The sequence below is a fragment of the Lineus longissimus genome, chromosome 13 (assembly GCF_910592395.1).
Source record: "Lineus longissimus chromosome 13, tnLinLong1.2, whole genome shotgun sequence".
NCBI classification, from domain to species: domain Eukaryota; kingdom Metazoa; phylum Nemertea; class Pilidiophora; order Heteronemertea; family Lineidae; genus Lineus; species Lineus longissimus.
In genome coordinates, this window is record NC_088320.1 from 1,335,038 (window position 1) to 1,356,391 (window position 21,354).

The following is a 21,354-nucleotide window of genomic DNA, read 5'->3' on the forward strand; positions in this document are numbered from 1 at the left end:
TCTAAAACCTGCTGTAACTAAGACCAAACAAGCTCAACAGGAAAAAACGTGATTCACTGAATTCACTTAGCGATCTGACTTCTCTCGGCGGTGTCACGCAATGTCTTGACATACTCGATATTGAGTATTGGAGACAAATCCATGTTCGCTTGGCAAAGTCGATGCGGAAACAAGAAATCGTGTTTTGATTGGTTTATTGGGTTAGTAATAATATGTTGGGTTGATTACCAGGTATGAGGAGCAGTGTGGCTGTTGAAAGGCTGAATGGAGCTGACAATTGATATGTCACAGGGAGTAAGTCGATGTTGCTTCGGAAAGTGACTTTATGTTGCTGGGACTGATTGCTGGATTTGAGACTATGGATTAGCTGCTTTTGCAATAAGCACCTGGTGCAATGAGGTAGGGGAGGGGGACTGTTTTGTGATCTGTTCCTGCCATGGGCATCAATGCCATGTTGCAGTGGTTGGTGATGTTTTTGGCTGAAAACCCGGTGTTGACGCATTGTGGTTGCTACACAGACATCAGTCGGGACCTAAACTGCATCGTTTTTCCAAACTTCTTCTTGACCTTTACTTAGTTCAGACACTCTCTGAGGTACAATGTTAGTTGTTCATGTAGGCCAATTTGGACAGAATCCCTGCCTCTTATATTGGACCATCATCAGCCCACTTCGCAGTATCATTGGGCGTGCCATTCTTGCTAAAGGTACAGTAACTGCTACATCGGCATCAGATATGTTTTTGTGGCATTACATGGGTTCTTTTTGCTAATCAACAGTTCCTGAATGCAACACCGCCCCCTAGATTGCATTAACCCAGCAGTGACACTTGCAGGTTTTCTGTTGATTGCTACCTTGTTCGTAAAAGGGGCCCCCTCAACATGTGTGTGGTGTTCGTGTGACTGTGAAGGGTATTTTACGTACCAGATTCTGGGCGAGATATTGTCTCAATGTCTAATATTTACGTTTCTTACTGGCAGGGAAGGAAAGTAATGCATTCGTTCTATTAACCCTGTGGTGATTGATGGTCTGCACACCAGTTGACTGTCAATCAAGACTAAATACCAACAAGTGAGAGTCAACTGACATGGCCCCTACCATTCCACACAGTAAGAGGCATAAAATCGGAGTGCTCTCTGCCTCATGAATACTAATTACAGCAATTAGAAAAAACGAGTGACAGATTAATGAGTATGTTCGTTAGATTATCCATTTAATCATTCAATCCTGTCGGAAAGTTGCTGGCAAATTGAGAGAAAAAATCTGGTGCTGTTAACCTTCTCAGCACATGATCAGAGCCAAGGCAGAGAAAATGTTATGGCAAACAGATTGAGGTGTGTTGCCTTGACATGAGGGGATTTCAGGCTGAATTTGACTGATTGTTCATAAGCTGCTGAAGGGTGTATATTCCATATCTGGAGTACCACTGATCTTTCTTAATTCTACTGACAATGGTGCCAAACTCCAGCGAGCAACTCTCCTCGTTTCTGCCACTGTCTGACTTTGAGAGTGTGTTTGTTGTGACATCCGTTCTGGGAAATGATATACTCCTTGTTGCTTTAGCGATGCAGACTGTGTAGATACCCATCAGTCTTCGATGAGATTGAGTAATCGTTTGAAGGTTTGCCAGTTGTCTGTCGACACCCTTCCTGTGAACTGCAGTTAATCACGTTGATAATGATGACAAAAGGTGGCATAGCAAACTGACAAAGGGCGGTGATAAATCAGGATTACCTACAAGGTGCATCAAGGCTTAATCAATCAAATTATAAAGAAAACAAATGATCATGTTTCATCAATTAAACCTCTACTTTTCTCTACAGTGTGATTAACTGTGTTGAGATGATGGATTTTCGGGCGAAAGTAAACTTCACTCCCAAAGTTTATGATATGAAGAACCTGATGTGAATCTTGTCCTCAAATTTCAATTTCCTATGAGTTGATCTCTATAACTTGAGCTCCTTCAAGTTCTATGTATGATATTGATGAGTTATTTCACCGCTTGTGCAATTCGAAAAATCCTAATTTTCTGTATTTCCTCTCTCATTGCAGTGTTGTCGAAAGAGGTGATCACATATGCCCATCCTGATATCCAGGGCTTCTCACAGCTAACCCCATACATTCCAGAAAAAGAACTGTTCATAGGTGCTAGGTAAGTCAAGCTCTTAAGATGGAGGTGTGGTTATGTAAGAAGAATGAATAGCTGCAATACATCTGGGTTCATCAAAAGATATTAAAAAGATGAAGATCACATAAGCTTTAAAAACATTCTTCAATAAAACAGGAGAAAGTCAACCATGTCATTGCCTGACTATCCATGCACCTCAGACATTGAACTTATACCAGACATTGCCCAGCGGGGCCAATAACATTCGCAACTGTAACTGAAAGGTGCCATGTAAACCTGGCCTGGAGTTGACCTTCTGTGAAATGTCCAATATTGCAACCCTGCCAATAAAGTGTTGCAAGCTAATAATCAAATATATGATTGGCTAATGGTGACAAGTAATCAGTCAACCTTGAACGTTTCTGTTGATGTCGATTTCTTTTGGTGTTTGATGGATTGTAGGTGTCTGAGTTATCCAAGTAGTTAGACTGATACTTTGGGGCCTGTAGTCTCTGAAGTCCTGGTTCCATCATTGCTCAGCCTGTATCTGATTCTGCCAGCAGTTTTTTGCCTATTGGTGAGAGACCCTGACGAACCATTACTCGCCAACGAAAAGGGGACCCTCATGGGCCACCTCTTAGATCCACCTCAACTGTTTCATCTGTATGACAGATATCGCATTAACAAACATTGTTATATAAGTTGGACCTCTTCCTATCTCTACTCAAGATGTCTCTGCTAGGATAGCCTTCAGGAATGGGAAGTAGAAGAAGAAATGTCCACGATATTCTGTTTCTGCGATTGTCAAATATTTACTGTTCTTTCCAAATAGAACAGAACAGAGACATTGGTATTGTTTATAAACCTGTGTTTACTATAAATGCGTTACTGCTGTACAACACATATAAACCAAAGGCCACAGAAACAAAAGCATCAAAATCCCTATCCATACATAAAAAGGTCATCAGTTATCGAAAAGATGCACATTTCCTGTTGATAATAATGACACTTTACCGGTTTCCGATACCTTCAGCAGCATTCTGCAAAATCTGCGATTGTCCGTCGGCTGTTATCTGTTACTTGGCTTGCGTTGTTGAATAAATGGTCCTTGCCGCTGGCTGGTGATAAACGCAGAAACGTTTGCCGGATCAATATTGGTACAAACAGTTGCTGTGAGGCGGGACAGGATATGTGTATTTATGGTCATATAGCGTTCCCACTTTGACTTGATGAGAGGTAAAAACTGGCAGATGAAAAATATGTACTCTCTTTTGACTTTCGTCAGGTCAGTTGGTTTGGGGATGAATAGCCCCTGCACTGGTCACATCATTAGCAGGTACTTTCAAGACCATACCAGCTGCAGCTTGGTTTTAGTAGTTTACCTGCGCTGGGGCCACAGCAAGACGATGCTCTTGCAGATCAGGCCATTTGTCGGTTCAAGACGAATTTTAAAAGTACGAACATCAACAACATTAATCACCTTGGAAGGTATCAAGGGATAACGACAGACGATTCCAGATTAAGACTGATGTGACTGTGCATGTGCTCATCAGCCCATCGTCATAATTGGTCGCGTGTTGCGCCTCCCGATGGGCAGCCATTGGCGGGAATCCAATCAGTGGTTGATATAAGTAAATTATTGTAAATCCCCTGATGGTGGGATGAACAAGTGTCAGCCGCCTGCCAGTGACTTCCCTGTTATTTGCTGATGTTACAATCAATAGCTGTGCAAAATTCGTGGAAATCAAATCTTGTGGGAATTATCAAATCTTTAAAAGTTTGAGTCCACTGTTTTTGTTACACTTTGATTTCATTTGAACATTATGACCCAACCTGGCTCCCAACATGTTTCAGACACGTTCCTGTTAATGAAGGGACGTGAAAACACACTGCAACAATGTCAAAAAAGGCAACTTTCCAGCAAAATATTGAAAATGCGTTGGGAAGTAAAAATATAGCAATTATACCGGTGTGAATTATTAGTTGGGATCCTTACAGGAATCAGGTTCTGTGATAAGTATCTTTTAATCTTATCAAAATTTGATCACGGTGCATCGCAGGCTTTGGTGGTCCACATCATGAGATCATCACAGATGTCCATGGAAGAAAGACACACCTCATGCATGTATGACACAAGTTACTATTATCCCTCGTCAATAATGCTTAGTTGCCACGGCGATAGTAAACAATGCACTTAATAACACCTGCTGATGATATTGGGTATTTTGGAGGGAAACAAGAACTGGAGGGAGTGAAAGGTTCAACCACATAGGATGCAGGTGAAATGTGATAGTACCTTTTTGATCTTTGAACTCGACACCGGTTTTCACAGGTCTTTCACGGATCTTTCCCTTTTCAATGTGGTCCAGTTGCGTGACGATCGTGGAGACAAAAGGCCTGGGCTTGTTTTCATCATTTGACATTGCTCCATCTGCAGGTGTAATTTAATTTGGAGAAATTTCCCTCAAGACCCTGCGGAAACATCTCCTAACAAATTGAAGAAATGTCTTCAGTGACATTTTCTATTACCAAAACAAATAAATATGTACAGCTTTTTATTACCATCGCCTTTGTAAAACGTGATCAAACCTGGTGAATCTAATTTCTGATTGGTTGAGCCAGTAGCGTGTGATTGCAACCTATGTATTGGAGCGGCAGGGAAAATTTGTTTTTCTAAATTGGATGCAGACCTTTTTGTTAGCAAGTGTAACATTAATTGTGATCTTTTTGGAAGAGCACCAGGAGAGCTTGCAGTTTCATTGCAATCATTCAGAAAACATCTGAGGGCAGTAATGTTGAATCAGTGACGAAATGTTCCAAATCAGTGAGAAAAAATGCTATTTTCTTCACATTTAACCCTCATACAGTTTAAAGATTATTTCTTTATTTGTATTTTTCCAGAAATTATTTATTACGATTATCGTTGGAGAGTTTGAAGGAAATCGAAGTGGTACAATGGAAGGCAGACGAGAGAACAAAAGAGGTGTGCAAAGCAAAGGGCCAATCAGAGGTCAGTATTATTTAAACGAACCAATCAGCATGCAGAATAGTATTATATTTGTACTGAACATGGCCATTATTCAAACTGACCAATTGAATCCCATCAAATATTCAAATGAAATTTAAGATGACCAATCATAAATCAACTTTAGGCCTAGTCGGATGTGAAAATACTCACACAGGTTTTTGTAAACCTGACTGATAAAACGATTTGATACACCTGTTTCGTGAAATTTCTTGCTCAGACGTTAAGGAGTTAATATGCAACAAATGGTTGATTGCCACAGAAATGAATCTTGATTGAGTTTTTAAGCCGCAAGGTTCATGTCATCGCATGGTTGCATGTGACAGCACCAGTCACCAGTGCAGGGAACTAGTCATTGATCATTGGGGATCGGTGCCGTCACAAAAAGTTTGATGTAAAAAATATGAATTGCGAGTTGGATATATTGGCGAATGGTGTGCGAGATGCTCACAGTAATATGTTTGGCATTGTTTTAGAAAAAAATATTTGCTCGAATTTATCCGAAATTTGGGTCATTTCGTCTAAACATGCAAGCCAGCTTATTGCATCATCAATATTTTATGACATGGCACTCTTGAGTTTTTTTGTAACTACCGAAGATTTTACTGATATGATATGTGGCTTCCCTTTAATGTGATTTGTAAAGTAATATCATCAGAAGTTGTTTCATTAAGTGAAGACATGCAAAAGTTCACTGATCAAATTCACACCTATCAGGCAATTGAAAATCAAGGCAAGTTAACAGTATCAAAATTCAGATTTGTGGCTTTTACCCTCACCGAAAAGCAGTGTGATGTCAGTCAGGATTCAGTCGGGTTGCAGTGTTACCTTACATTTTTATGGCAGTGTTGAAATCAGTGGAAAGCAGTCATAGGGAGTGTTTTTCAGTCACACGTTACCAAAGCATACAGTTATACAGCAATCAAAAATAGAGGTCAGTGGTCTTTCAGTCATAGGCAGTGTTTTTGAAATATGTCGTTCATAATGATATGCAGGTGGCAGTGCTTTGCAGTGGTCTTTCAGTCAAAATCAGTGGCACTCATTAAGAAAAAATGACATGCCTAAGACAGTCATTTGCAGTGGGGGTTTCAGTCAAAAGCAGTGTGATGCAGTCATTTTCAGTGCACTGCCGTTCGGTGAGGGTAAGCATTGATTATAAAGGGTTAATTGCCCATACTCACTAGGCTGCCATTTAGAAGTGGCTACAAGGTTATCGGTTATGATTCACACATTTTCAACCAGAGAAAGGAAATGTCTTTACATGACACACCGCTGTCAAAGTCAATTTGAAATTAACTTTTCCCGCGATTGATTTGATAACAAATGCAAACACAAGAATAGAGCATAAAATTATATTTCAAGTTATGAGTCCCAAATGGCAAATAAATATTCATTGAGATCGTTAGAGCACAGAAAACTGTAAAAAAATCTTTTTTTCTCATATTTGTTTCATGAGACAATCTTCCATATGAGCTCTTAGCTCTTCTAAATATTTGATGAACTGTGGATATGACGGCTTTCTCTTCTCTGGCGTATCCTTTCCCAACTGCTTCTTCTGAATTAAAGCTGTTGCTATAACCATTAGTAGCAGCTGAATTTGCAAAACTTAATGAGAAAATAATTATGATTTCATCACTGTTCCATAGATGATGCCTTAAGAAAAGGTCATAGGGAAAAATTGAAAGCTGATACACAAGGAAATATGAGTTTATGATCATACGAGTATGTCTTGGGGTCGTCTGCAGTGTGAAGGAACACAGCTGGGGATCGATCATGTGGTGAAGTTAGGAAGTGATGAAGTGAACAGAGTCTCCCAATTTTTGCTTTTAAGCGAAGGGGGCTAAATTTCAACGAATGTAAAACTCGCTAACATCGAAAGGTTTTCTTGAACATCAGTGATATACTTTCTGAGGATTTCAGCCATAAAATGACAGCTGTCCCATAAAAAGTGAAGGGTGTCCACCTTTTCTCATGTACTGTTGTTTTCATCTTGTGTTTTCTAATTTGATATTTTCAGCAAAATTGTCAGAATTTCATCAGCAGTTTACTCATTCATCAAAACCGAGTCTTCACCTGCGGGACCAACGCATTTTCACCCATCTGTACATGGAGATCAGTAAGTACCAGTGCTGCTATCTATACTATCTTTGATAAACTTTGTTGTCTTTGAAGACGTAAGTCACATCCACCTCTGAGGGTTTGACCAGTGCCCAACTTGGGCAGTGCATATTTGCTCATCTGGAGCAGTGGTTGATTTTGGGCTGTGTTCCCTGCAGATTGGTTGTGCATGTAACTTTCCATCTAACAGCTTGTAATGTCATCTCTCTTTTAGTTACGCAACCTCCGTGAAGTGGCAGAGCGAATTAATGGTATAGCCAAGTCGCCTTTCCATCCGGATCACAATAGCACGGCATTAATGACCGCTGATGGTAACTTCTACAGTGCCACGGCAACAGACTTCACGGCAAGGGATCCCGCTATTTACAGAATCATGGGGCCAGGCGCTCATTTGAGGACGGTACAGTTCAACATTATGTGGCTAAATGGTAAGTTTTACTTGCCCCCCCCCCCCCTCACCACCACCACCGCCAGTGTGTTTTCCAAAGTTAGAAATGAACGCCCAAACTCGGCAAACTCATAGCAACACAGAGCTCTAAGACGAGGCCAAATCCATGTTATTTGGCGAATAGGTGTTACTTGAATTTTAGTAGCTATGGCCATTCTCCCTTTTGAAAGGTAATCCAATCCAATCACTAATAAGACATCAACATTTATTCTGAAGTTATATGATTGCCTCAAGGACTGTTATATCTGCAGGTTCTGACCTCACTAAGTCAGCTTTCATTTTACACTCTTTCAGAACCTAACTTTGTCTCGTCCTACGAAATTGGCAACTATATCTACTACTTCTTCAGAGAAACTGCTGTCGAATATCTTAATTGCGGAAAAGTAAGTTTGATTTTGATTTCAATTCGCTTATTAGCTGTTTAATTACTTCACAATCATAAATAGGTGTCTTAATTATCTTCTTGTATATTTGCTGTTTAATTAGGTTAACATGAGTTTATACTTTCACATTTCTGTCCTTTATACATCTGAGGTCATCACCTTCACATTTAGTGCTTTTAATTTGACCTCTCCTCAATTTTCTCAACATTTGACCTTGCCTTGTATTTGTCATAAATCTTCTGCCAATAACCTTTCTAGTAACTTTGAACTAAAAAATTAGGAATTCAATCAATTTCTATGCAAATGACCTTGATATTTAAGCCATTTGCTCACAAGTGACCTTGACCTCAAAACTAACACATTTGACCTTGACCGTGGCCTAACATATTCTACTATATTTTTCATCGATTCTGATTGGACAGTATGTAAGTAGCGGGAAACTAACGCTAAAGTAGCGCGCTCGCTTTTGGCCGCACTTTCTGAGCGCATGTGCCTGTTATCGTCAACTCTATACGCATTCTCCGATGCTCTAACAAACTGTGCTGTGGCATATTGTGCGATATTGTTGAGCGCGTCCATTGTCGAGTGAAATGTACTAATTTTGAACAAAAAACTGATGAAAAAGATGACTGAAACTTTAAAATTTGGCCATGTTTTCATGCTATTCAATCTCATCTTCGGAATTGGTAATCAAAAAAACTTCGAGATGGCAAAAGAATGATGTATTTACAAAGCTCAAAGGTGGTACCGGTATAAAATATTGAATCGAAGAAGTATGTGCTAAAGAATTTTGTGTCAACAATCTGAGGTAATAAATAAAATTTTCAAAAAAGGTTCACTTATGATATTTATGTTCTGTCGAAGCCGCGCTGTGCAAGTGTTTCATGTTTGCTGGTGCGCCATCTGTGGGTCAAATACAGTACAATGCTCTAGTGTCTGCGGTTTGTCATGTGGAACTGTTTGAATATCAGTTAACAGTTGCATGTAAAAACAAAAAATCTGAAAATCTTTGTATGAAATTTCGATTTTGAGATTAGAAGCATATGTAGGTTTAGTTCTTTGCAACTAATTAGCTTGTGCTCTAACTAGGCCAATGGAGTGTCTTTAGCTTTAGCGTTCCATCTAGTTAAACCTAACCCTGAATAGAAAACGTTGGTTGGAGAAAAAGCTGGTTACTACTGACAACAAGTGCCATAATGCATGCCATTGGCAACCACTGGTTACTAATGGTTTCATTGCTGTTACCTAGAACTAAAATGCATGCGAGTACTTAGGTGAAATCAGAAAATATTGACTGGAAATCAAGATAAAGAATGTCTTTACAAAATATACCAGGTTTCATTTGATGAAGTTGTTTTCGAAAAATTTATAATTAGTGGTAGTTTGGGTAACTATGTGTAAGGGCCTGCACTATCATAAACCTTCTTCTCTTAACAACTTGAAATCTGCATAGCATTTTGATTCAATATTGGGTCCACGTGATATCAAGGAAGTGTGTGAAAATCTTCTGACAGTTGAATATTCCTACTTGTAATTTCAGAGTGTATATTCAAGGGTCGCCAGGGTCTGTAAAAATGACCCAGGCGGAGATTTCCTGCTTGAAGACACCTGGACAACTTTCGTCAAGGCACGGTTAAACTGCAGTATGCCCGGCAACTATCCATTTTACTTCAACGAACTCCAGAGTACACATTACTCGGAGGACGACGGTGTGATCTATGGTGTGTTCAACACTCCTAGGTAAATATGTGATCTGGTGCAAATCTCTTTACTTCAGTCATCAATTGGATATTTAATTGTCTCCTGACCGGTATATTATTCATTCGTGATTGAGAATCAGTGAGCCACTTTCCAGCTCTTCTTATCTCAGCCAGTTATTGCACACTGATCATCTTATCTTTCAAAAGTCTCTCCTTTGTGCAACAAGGTTTGAGGAGGAGCCTGTGCTATCTTTGGCTAAAAGTGTCTAGAATAGGCCTACTTTATAATGTATGAATATTCGATTTTCATATCTTTCAGGAATAGCATTCATGGCTCGGCGATCTGTGTGTTCAACTTGACAGCAATGGACCGCGCTTTCAGTGGGCCTTACAAATATCTCCCGAACACTGAAATGGCCTGGCAGACACATCCTAATTCTCTCTCAAATACAAAGGTATTGATCACTCAAATCACAATCTCAAATCCTCTGGGCCTTTCTTTGCTTATCGTCTATAGTCGAAACTAGATGAGATCTTAGGAAAGAGTCTGACGTATGTGTCAGAAAGGATTTTAAGTTCTTTTGCTTTCTTTTCAGTGTTCTGGCAAAAAACCTGACCATAGCATCTTAGTTAATGCACAGAAATACCAGCTGATGGAACTCGCTGTCCAACCACTACAGGTCTCACCATTCTTCAGGACGGAAAGAGAAAGGTAGTATGCGCATGATAGCTTGGGCTTGTAATACTCTGTACATTCAGAACAAGGGTCTTTGAAATATCAGTTAGGGATGCGAAGGTATCTTAGAATGATATATTCTGAATAAGTTGTAATATTCTTTCTCTTTCCTTTGCAGTTGGAGTCACATTGTGGTTGACAAAGTCCGAGCGAAACACCACTTGGAAGTGAATGTCGTGTTCGTGGTTAGTTTGACCGGGATACTGAAGAAGATCGCTAAACTGCCGTACAGCCGGAAAGCATGTCTGATCGAGGAGATCCATCTGACACCGAAAAACCGCCAGAAACCAATAAAAGCCATGAAGCTGATTGCACACAAGGGTTCCATAATTATCAGTTTTGATGACCGGATTTTGAAAGTTCCGGTTCAGAGGTGTTGGAGATACAAGACGAAAGAGTGAGTAGGCCTATACTTGTGGTGATGTGATTAATGCTAGTGATCTGCTGTGGTGGTGGTGAAGTTTTCAAACTAATGTTAGTGTGCCCAGTCCAGTCTTCGACCATTCAGAGTCGCCTTGAGTCTACTAGAAACCTACATGAGAGTATCTCACCTCAATGCTATTTGGTTGATTGTTGACAAGAAATCTATCCGAATATAAGACGCCAAATACTGTGCTCAAATGGAATATCACTCTTGGCCTCAGCTCTATTCAAACAGCGCTAGATCAACAATATAACAACGTCTTACTTTCTAGGTCTTGCACGAATGCCATGGACCCTTACTGTGGCTGGAACAACTTCCTCCAGGCTTGTACACCCCCACCTGATGGGGAGACAAGGGCACACTTCTGGCACCAAGAGTATCTCACCTGCCCTGATCCTGATTATGCTGGTATGTACTATGAATGGAGTATTTGGGAAAGCATGTAGAGGCACCTCATTCATTGAGAGGTGAATCTACACCCTCATGATTTGTATTTAACGTTTTCACATGCTCTTATTACGAAACATGATGAGTAGTAACAGAATTCAACTTGATATGACGTTGTCTTTCAGCAAATGGTCATTGGTCTGACTGGTCTCCCTGGTCAGTGTGTGATCAGACCGGTAACCAGACATTCGGCGACAAGTGTCTGTGTCGATCGCGCAGCTGTAACAACCCGCCTCCACGACATGGTGGGAAGTATTGTAAAGGCGTCGGAGCAGAGGTGACCAACTGTACAGGTGAGTGGTTGGTGGATACAAACGTATTCCACAAATTAAAACAGAAAGAGAACTTATGTTTGATTCATTTTGAGCCAATATCAAATTCATAAATACTGCTTTGATTCCTTCCAGTGAATGGCAAGTGGACCGAGTGGACAGAATGGTCCCAGTGCTCTGGAACGTGTGGTAGTGCCTTTAAAACAAGGACGCGGAACTGTGCCAACCCACATCCTGCTTTTGGGGGGAAGTACTGCGCTGGATCGCCACTTAATGAGACATGGTGTAATGTTCCACTCTGCCCTGGTAAGTAGTAATGTATGATGTGAAAGGCCGCATGGCTCAATTGGTTTGCAACTGGACAGACTCCATTGGGGAAGAATTCGACCGCTACCATATTTTTCTCTGTTCTCCCTCATCGTTTGTGAAATCCTTACATTTTGCTGGTCAAACTTTAACAAAAACAATGACCTATATACTCTGTTTTTCAGCTCCAAAGCCACCTCCAGTGGATGGCGGTTGGTCAAAGTGGACTCCGTGGACCGACTGCTCAGAGCGGTGTGATGGGGGTATACAGATAAGGAACCGGACGTGTAACAACCCACCACCCTTTGGGGGTGGCAAGCAGTGTTATGGTGATAGTTTAGAGTATAAAGAATGCAATAAAGATATGTGCCTTGGTGAGTGTTCAAGACATTTAGCAAGACACCTAACTGACCCGTGTTTGAAGGTGTTGTTTTTCTCCAGGAAGTCCTGAAGTGAAACTGGGTACCTGCCCAGCTGGAACGGTCAAGTGGCCATTGTTTGCTGTGGGGTTTTAAGGCAGCAGTCTTGTAACAGTACCAGGTGACCAGTGGTTCGTGTGGATATTGAACCCTGTCCTTGGACAAGATTGTGACATTGTCCTTGGACAAGATTGTGACTTTGTCCTTGGACAAGATTGTGACCTTGTCCTTGGCAGGAAAGGAGCTGCATCAGTTTTTGAGTCCACCACTGACTCATCTTTAATTCTCATCCTCACCTTTTCAGAATATAAGAAGTCTACTCCGTGGACTCCTTGGATGATCTCCCCAAATAAATCGCGCAAAGGAGAATCACAAATACGATTTCGTTTCGTCTGCAAAGCGAATGTACCAGACGGTTCAAAATTACGTAACGGTCATGTCCGCAGCGAGACGCGGTTGTGCCCGCATGAAAATGCATGTATGGAAACAGGTAATACCACTGTACCACCTGATAAAAAACATATAAAACAATCAAGTATCTTCACACCAAAGCCTCCGACATCTTCTAACCTTGTTAACACGCGTCCTTATTATTCTCGCACCTCTCTTCGTTCCTATGCCACTTTCCAAGGCTTGTCTAAGTACTATTGTCATTGTCGTTCGTTAGGTGTTTTGTTGATTTGTCGCAAGTGTAATAAACAGGATCGCCGCGGAGGGAAGAGAGGCCGCAGGAATGGCTGATCATGCTGTGATGCTGTTTAGAAACATGCTTGTATAGCATTGATCGGCACTGGGTCCTTTCAGATACTCTGAAGTCCAAAGGACTGTGTCACTGAAATCCTTTGTCGGTGAAATTAAAGGGTACTAAACGATGATTTAAAAGGGTTTTCACTCCATTGAACTGATCAAAGATCCTCTATAACTTAAGGTTTTTGTAAATTTTTCATTGTATCTTGGTGTATTGTAGAAATGAGTGGTACATGTACTACTGTTAACTTCTAGCCATGAAAGGCTTGTATAATATTAATTAATGACTGTATGAAATGCGTGATAAAATTATGCTATCTGGCCATTGGCTATAGTATTACATATTTATGTTGTATTCTGTTGTAGTTATGTAAAAGTAGATCACTTTGTAAAACAATTTGATTGAACTTTATTTGTAATTTTGTAGAATCTTTTACATTTTTGGTTGAAGAATAGCTAGTTTAGGGAATCACTTCTTTTCTGCTTTCTTATTTTTCTGAAGTCTCCTTTGAGAACAGATTCTCCCACATACTGTGGAAAGCCATAGCAAAAAACATAAATCAGTTTTCAAAACTGTTTTCAGAGGTGCAAATGCCGCAGTTGAACAGTCGACTGTGCTATCTTCTGCCGCTGATGAACCTGTTCTCCAAGGTGATAATGAGCACTTCTGTATAACTTCACTGTTTAATTTCTCACAGTCTTGATTGTCATATTTTGCACTGAGCTAACTTCAACACCGCTTCTTGTCTTTATTTGCTTCCATGGGGATTTCTGCCTGATTTCAAGAGATGCTTGCTGTGCATATAAACACAAAATGACTCGTAGGCCTACCTATACAAGATCTAAAGATGGGCTTTGCTTCCGAAATGTCCCCACTTCAATGTGGTCGGTAAAATGAGGTGCTCATAAATGCCGTAGGTACAAGAGAAGAAACTGGATATCTGGAACACAAAGCAATCTTTCAAGGGGAGGGGGTCTCCACAGCCTGTGCACCTTAACATCTTACGACTGCTGATTCTACTCTTTGTTTCATTACTCTGTATTTTTCTAACAAATTAATTACTAATTAAACATGTGTCATGAAATTTGTGTTGGATGTATTCATTTCTGCATGTTACCTTGACCTTTGAATGCTCTACTGACCTTGAAAGTAATCGACCTTGAACTTTACAAGTTGAAGAAATCTTACAACAAGTTTCCGCCCTCTTGTTATTTCAGATGATCCAAGCCAATGCAAGTATTTAAGTTTATTTACCCCAAATTCAGACTTGCTACACCCGATCTTATGATTCCCAAATATCCCGGATGCCCCCCCCCCCCATCCACCCATTGAAGGGCTTGGTTTTAGATCCAGCATGATTTACAATATTTTCAGTTCTCTCTACTAATTACTGAAATTTTGTGACATTTTCCCCAATTATTAAGATGCAACCCTTTTAGATCTTTATTTACAACTAACGCATTGGTAGAAATAGCAACGTCCACCCAAAATAATTGTGACTCTGACTGCATTGACATAAAGAAGACAGTCAGTTATCCACCTACTGATAAATACCTTAGACATCGAAAGCTACAGAGTCAGTAAAGCCTTCAAGGACAAGGGTCTTTCTGTTGTTTGCATGCAGACCTACCCTATGCTTTTTATTTGCCTGCTTCTTATCCTATTGCACATCCCATATAGATTGTTGTATGACCACAGAGGGAAAATCAAAATGATCCTACTGACCCGATATGTCATTTGTTTAGAAGGCATTTTTCTTATTATTATTAAAAACATTTTTATAGCGCTTAACGTTGTTAAAACTTCTAAGCGCTTTACAATTTATAATAAAACATAACATTAATACATGATAGAATAAAAGTCATTAAAGAAAACGTGCAAAGGATTCAAAAGAATTTCTTAAAAATATGAGTTTTTAGTGCAGTTTTAAAATGACCCAGGGTACTCTGGCCATGAACACTATTTGGCAGCTCATTCCATAGCTTTGGTCCCGCTACTGCGAATGCAGAGGAGCCTAGAAGGCATTTTCACAGTACTTAAAAACACTTGGATCCGGGATTGCCTTCTTTGCATGTTCCTGTCAACATATGGGTGTGCTGCCATCGGTTGTGACAGACCTTTTGCTCTCCGAAGGCGCCACGGTGAATTTGAAGATGGGACATTTGTTCATAGACATCTCTTCTGGCCTTGAGCTAACCCTTCTTTTAAGGCCCGAAGACCAAGGATAACTTCTGTCTCTCCTCTTGCATGCATCTCTCAAACCAGCTTCTTTTTCCAACAGTATCAAACTATAACTCTGTCGACGGCGGATGGTCCGACTGGTCATCGTGGTCGAAATGTAGCAACGATTGTGGTGGAGGGAAACAGTTTAAGGAACGAACGTGCAACAATCCGAGTCCAACAGGAACAGGACAAGATTGTGAGGGGAAAAGTGCCGAGTCCAGGTCGTGTAATATGATGCCTTGTAAAGGTAAGTGTCACTTTATTGGTGGGGGAGGGGCTGTGAACAGTTACTTTAAGAAGTCAAAAAGATACTCTACATTACGTGGAAGTGGTCATTCCATGGGACATCCTCACTAGCATAACTCGTGTCTGGGTTTTTTCCAGGTTTCTGGTCTTGTTGGACCGAATGGAGTGCCTGTTCTGTAACCTGTGGAGCTGGTGTTCATTACCGAAAACGACAGTGTCTCCACATGGGGCGGACATCTGGCAAACAGCTGACATCCGTGCTGCCGTGTATGGGTAGCGACCTCCAGCAGGAGGAATGCTCACTATCACAGTGTGAGACTATGAACTTCGGTTGGCGGGAATGGACGACGTGGTCCCCATGTATGGACAGCTTTCAGAAGCGTAAAAGGAAGTGTGCTATGAGTCGGCCCCGGGATAATGAGTGTCTGGGCGAGAATGTCCAGACACGGATGTGTGAGCCAGGTAGGTTAACCCTTTCTGTCCTAAGATGAGCTAGGTATCATGAAATGTTACCATAATTGTTTGGAGAACTGATCCAACTCATAACTTGTCCGTAGCATTATGTGACTTGGAGCATTACTCCTCTCAGTTGGGATGATGGTTAACTCATCCTGTTCATATTCCTGGTTGAGGGAAGTAGTGAAGGGTAATGTGTCTTTCTCAAGGACACGAAGAAGGGTCCTGAGTTCTAAGCCACAACTTCCTTGTGCCCTTGACTGATTGCCCTTCTTTCAACTATACCTCACCTATCGTGTGCTTTTTTCAGGTTTCAATTTTGGAGAGACTGCAAGCATCGAGCGAGACTCCTCCAAGCGCTTTGAAGTGTTCCATCTGGTCATCGTGGGAATCATCGCGTTCATCATTGGTGGTATAGTCTCTGTCGCCATTTTCTTATATGTGCAACATTCGCGTCATGTGACGGAACAAAAAAACAATAAGGAGAATGAGAAAAAGGACAAAGAACAACGCGATGCTGTGACGGTCAACGAACAAAAACTTCCGATGTACATGTCGCCGTCGAATACTCAAGGAAGTTTAGTTTTAAATTCAAGTAAATTTTCAAACAATTCTTTAGCGAATCTGACAGGCTCGCAAAAAGATAAAATGACGGATAAGAATTCGTCGCTGAAAAGGAGCTCATTGCATTTACGAACTAATCTATCTCTGAATGATTTATAGGAGGAGGTGTTGGTGACTTGTTTCAGGGAATCTTCAGAAAAGGAGGTAGAATTTATTAATGAAATAATGCTGTCGGAATCTCCTTCACAACTGCTGAAACATTGAAGGGGAAAATTGGCAGTTTTAGCCAAGTGGGTCATGCTACCAATAGCCTACATCTTGTGGTCAAGCCAAGACACTTTCGATTCGTGCTTGACCTTGGTCTTGTTAAATGACCTTAAAATAACACGTTGATCCGCGACAAGACTTCATGCTCAGACTTCAGTTGTTGGGTTTTGAGGAATCGTCTTTGTGCCTGCATGGAAGAACTGCTTTTTGGATACAGTTTTGTGAATGGATGTTGGATGTTGTTTTCGGTCTCCCCGGACAAGTGATAGATAGGATCCCTAATTGTCACTACACTGTCTGTAGATGTAGCAGTTCAGAAGTCACCATTGCTCAATAATCTTCTTTAAGTAATATCATATCGTTGGGCACTCAGTGTTGTTTTGAAGTGACTTTGCCCCGTTCTGAAAAACTTTTACAGACTGATCACAGAATCAGGAAATTTGCATAACTGGTGTGAATTCTTCTACAAAGAGAAGTCTCCTGAGTTCTGTTGTTGTCGAGCTAGAATTTCTTGTTTCTAAGCAACTGACAGTATCTGAGCAAAACAAAAATATTGGGTTAATTTCTAAATTGTCACCATCATGATTGCATAGTTAGCAACTTTCAGTCACCACAGATGTGATGGTTGCCAAGCATTCTGCTTGTTTCTGGCAGAAATTATGGACCTGGTTACTTAGAAACTGGATAATCGTTGCCTAGCAACCTGATAGTTGCTTAGCAGCAAGGCCGAGAATTCGACATAGAAAAATAGTCACATGTTCTTCAGCAATATGGATAGCAGCTGCTGCTAATTGTTACATCTCATTTTTGGTGCTAATTAATATTCAACGCATTATTGTGAATTTTAAGTAATTATAATTTATAAAGGTATGTTGTTGTCACATTTTGTCGAAAATGTGTCTGATTTCAGACATTAGCTCTGAATTGGCTGCAGAGCTTTTGCTACGTAATGCGTCAGCCAGGATGTCATCATCTACACAAGTTCAACAAGCTTGTCCCAAGTCAGATACAGGACATTTTGCACTGGGGACAAGGTTGTTTAATAAACAAAAAATACCGGGATTGCATCCACATGCCACTTATCTGAACAGGCCGGTTTTTGTGGCCAAAATCTGTATTAAAGGTATGAAGTCCTTTTTTTACAGGCTTCGCGTAAATGTACTTCATTTATCCAAATGGTAATAGTGCTTAAAGGGACAACTAAGAAATATTGCGGTCACTGTGTTTTATCTTTTTTTGTTTTATAGTCGGCATGTGAACAAGTCAGTCTTCAATATAGAGTCATTTTAAAGTACATGTATATCCTCTCTATTTGGGACTGACGAATGCTGTCCGTAATTAAGAGGTGTCCTGATTACAGAGGTCAAATTCAATGGAAACCAACAATGCAGTGTCCTTAATAGAGAGGTTGTAGAGAGGTGTTCGCTAAGGGACTCTATTTTATACAAAAAACTAAATGGTTTGCATCAAAAGTATTTTTTCTTGTTTTTGAGTCACTATTTGAACAAATCAGTCTTCATGTTTATTGTATTTTTTCAGAGGGAAAAAATACATGTTTCACTGACGTGCAACCACAGTGCAAGAATCTTTTATTTCCTTTTGTTGTGTTTTGCTCAAAATATACTTATTTTCCCATGTTGTAAATAACTGTACAGGTGTTTTGCTCAAACTACTCTCAATTAGAGTGATTGCCATTGCCAAAATTCCATTCACTCCTACATTCTCCAACCACAAGCAATTTTGAATCCAGCCTTGTGATTGGAGAGTGATAAGAATACATCTTCTGAGGACAAGAACTCATCTTACAACTCAACACTTAGTTTTTAAAAGTTTTCAATATGATAATTCCATTTTGGTGATGGCTTCACTTTTGTTCGTGTCCAGAGAGCCATGTATATAGCTTTAAGTGTACAGACGATATAGTCACTCTTTATCAGGATCTCAATCTGGATCCAAGTCGATTATCGTCGCTAAAGTTCTGAAATGGAATATCACACACTTTGCAAATCTTACCAAAGCATGTTATTATAGTCAGTAATGGCCTTTACCATTTTAAAAGGCCCAATACTTCCACTTAAAGGGGGACTATAAGCAGGAGTTAGAGGACCGAAATGGTGGTCTTAATTCGACCCACCCATCTCCTGCCTATGCAGTCTTCCTGTGAAAATATGAACCTGTGTATTCTGATTTACAAGTAACCAAATAAAATGAAAATAAGATTAATGTGGTTTACAAATTCCAGTTGATTTTACTTGATGGACATTTCTATCAATAGAAATACCTAGACAAAGCCAGCTTACATTTACAACTGTTTCTTTTCATACCTTGTTAAACTGTGTTGACAATAGTTTCTATTGTACACTCAAGAACTCACTTTTCTGCTGTTTACTCAGAAATTATGGTTGATCTAAATCTCGATTCATGTTTCCTAAATGGTGTAACTTAAATTTTGTCTGTTCTGCCTATTGAACGGTAGTTCTGGATGTAAACCAAAATGGTATTTTTTGTATTATCCATATTGACAAAATCATCACTGTATGACTTGGCGTTAGGCCCAACTATCACTGTCATCATTTATCAGCTACACTCGCCACTTGACAACATATGAGACCAGAGAAAGTTTCCTTGACACTTTGGGTGCTTGACGTAGTTTTGCATCCACTTCAAACCTTCAGTGCCCGACACACAATTACGTTATCAGGGGTCCTATCAACTGTGGCCATCTTCGTTTTGAAACAATGTAAGTTACACAAACTCCAACTCCAGCTGAACAAAAGCAGCTTTACTGCTTCTGCAGTTCAGGTTCGTGACTTGGGGAGGGGTTAGGGTAAGGACGATGGGAGGATAGGCTACTTATAGTTAGCCCTGGGCACCCAAGGTGTTAATTGCACATATTTCAACATTTACAAGGGTTCTATACTGAACTCTTGACAAAGTTTGGGGATTGCTCAGTCCAGTTCTATACGAGGGAAAAAGGGGGTATCGACATGTCTTACTAAGTAGATTGTGACTGAACTATGACTTGGCCTTAGGCCCAACTATCAATCAACTTTAATTCTTGACGAAATTGACGTAGGCTATTAATGTTATAATCACAACGACCACCACATTCTGTATATAGTGAACATTCACAGTAGAGATGCATCTGGGACTCAAATTTGGTGTTCTTTGACAAGAATAAGACCTGGTGTGCTGTATTTTTCCAGTAGATGTGACAGTCCTTGTCATCTTGAACCGTCAGTTCCGACTCTTAATGTACAAAGCCAGTGGCCTTCTCTAGTCTTGAAGATGAGAACGTTTAGTTAACATATCTGTTATCATTACGTGGCATTGAAACTCCTTGTTCTTCTTTTTGTAACCCTGTATCTTTGTAAGTGAATCTCCCTGTGTTATCAGATGAATTTATTTGAGAGATTTCAGCGAAATACAGCCAACTATCTGTATGGTGAAGCTCCCTGGGTTAATTATCATATACCTGAACTAATTTTGATTCTTGAGGGAGTGCGATACACCCTGTATATATCTGTGCTGGTACATCATTCTGTTTTTGAATGGCTTCAGTATAGCCATACCATAGCATTTGAGGTTGAATTCAATAGTCAACTCGAGCTTAAAGCTCCCAGGGTCAACAACTCGACTCTTGTAGGCTACCATCTTGTAGGCTACCAGTAGTTGGAGTCCTCCAATAAAAGTTTTCAGTTCTGTACGAAACACTTCAAGGTTTAAAACTTTTCCCAAAGCGCAAAGATTCAAGCTTCTTCCTGAATTATAGTGTAAAAGGGAGGCTGTTTCAAAGAACCTTTCTACAAACCCATAGCACTGCATTAGACCAAATTTGTTCTGTATCACAAGAACCATGAGCTGTGTAGTGGAATATTATGTGGTTTGAGGGACTAGAATATTCCGTTTTTTATGTAAAAAACTTTCCCAAAATCAGCTCCCCGTTTTATAAGGTTAAGCCAACTTAAACAAAGGTAATTCTATAAAATACATGTGACAACAATTGTAACATAAAAATGATGACAATGTGCTTCATTGGTTAAAAAAATAAAAGCAATATAATAAATACATAGTTGTTGTTTATTTCACTGTTTTTCTATCAATCAATCAGTCCTTTCCAGGCTCTTGAAGAGGCTGGAGGCGTGGAGCTAGCCTTGAGATATCTTATTTGGCTTGGGTAGATAATGTACCTCCAGTATGTACCTGATACAGCCCATGTACCGAAGACAACATCAGGACCCCTCTGTCTCTGGTATAGAGCTTCTATCTCACTAGAATGCTCCTGGAGACAATTATGGTGAGAGAGATGTATGTCTAACCAGTTGGGATGGCTGTACTACTGAGGAGGAGGATGCTGGTCACCCAATAGAGCATTTCTTGACAGACAGTATAGTAGAGATCACCAGCCCAGATGGGGTTGATATCGCCACAAAAGTTAAATACTCTCCCAAACGATGAAAATTCCTA

The 21,354-nt window shown here is 40.2% G+C and overlaps 1 protein-coding gene across 2 annotated transcripts in view; it reads left to right on the forward strand.

The window, feature by feature from the left end:
* Positions 1-20,938, forward strand: part of LOC135497616 (semaphorin-5A-like) — a 94,117-nt gene extending 73,179 nt beyond the window's left edge. Inside the window, exons 3-20 of one of the 2 annotated variants that reach the window (XM_064787419.1) lie at positions 2,051-2,150; positions 5,007-5,115; positions 7,148-7,246; positions 7,463-7,676; positions 7,991-8,079; positions 9,620-9,819; positions 10,099-10,234; positions 10,376-10,491; positions 10,634-10,912; positions 11,211-11,347; positions 11,512-11,679; positions 11,794-11,964; positions 12,150-12,338; positions 12,688-12,873; positions 14,349-14,363; positions 15,413-15,601; positions 15,739-16,062; positions 16,367-20,938. In XM_064787419.1, coding sequence (XP_064643489.1) covers positions 2,051-2,150; positions 5,007-5,115; positions 7,148-7,246; positions 7,463-7,676; positions 7,991-8,079; positions 9,620-9,819; positions 10,099-10,234; positions 10,376-10,491; positions 10,634-10,912; positions 11,211-11,347; positions 11,512-11,679; positions 11,794-11,964; positions 12,150-12,338; positions 12,688-12,873; positions 14,349-14,363; positions 15,413-15,601; positions 15,739-16,062; positions 16,367-16,779 — 3,134 coding nt within the window. In that variant the 3' untranslated portion in view covers positions 16,780-20,938. The remainder of the gene's footprint in view (positions 1-2,050; positions 2,151-5,006; positions 5,116-7,147; positions 7,247-7,462; positions 7,677-7,990; positions 8,080-9,619; positions 9,820-10,098; positions 10,235-10,375; positions 10,492-10,633; positions 10,913-11,210; positions 11,348-11,511; positions 11,680-11,793; positions 11,965-12,149; positions 12,339-12,687; positions 12,874-14,348; positions 14,364-15,412; positions 15,602-15,738; positions 16,063-16,366) is intronic. The other variant, XM_064787421.1, reaches the window with a different exon arrangement.
* Positions 20,939-21,354: the final 416 nt, after the last annotated feature.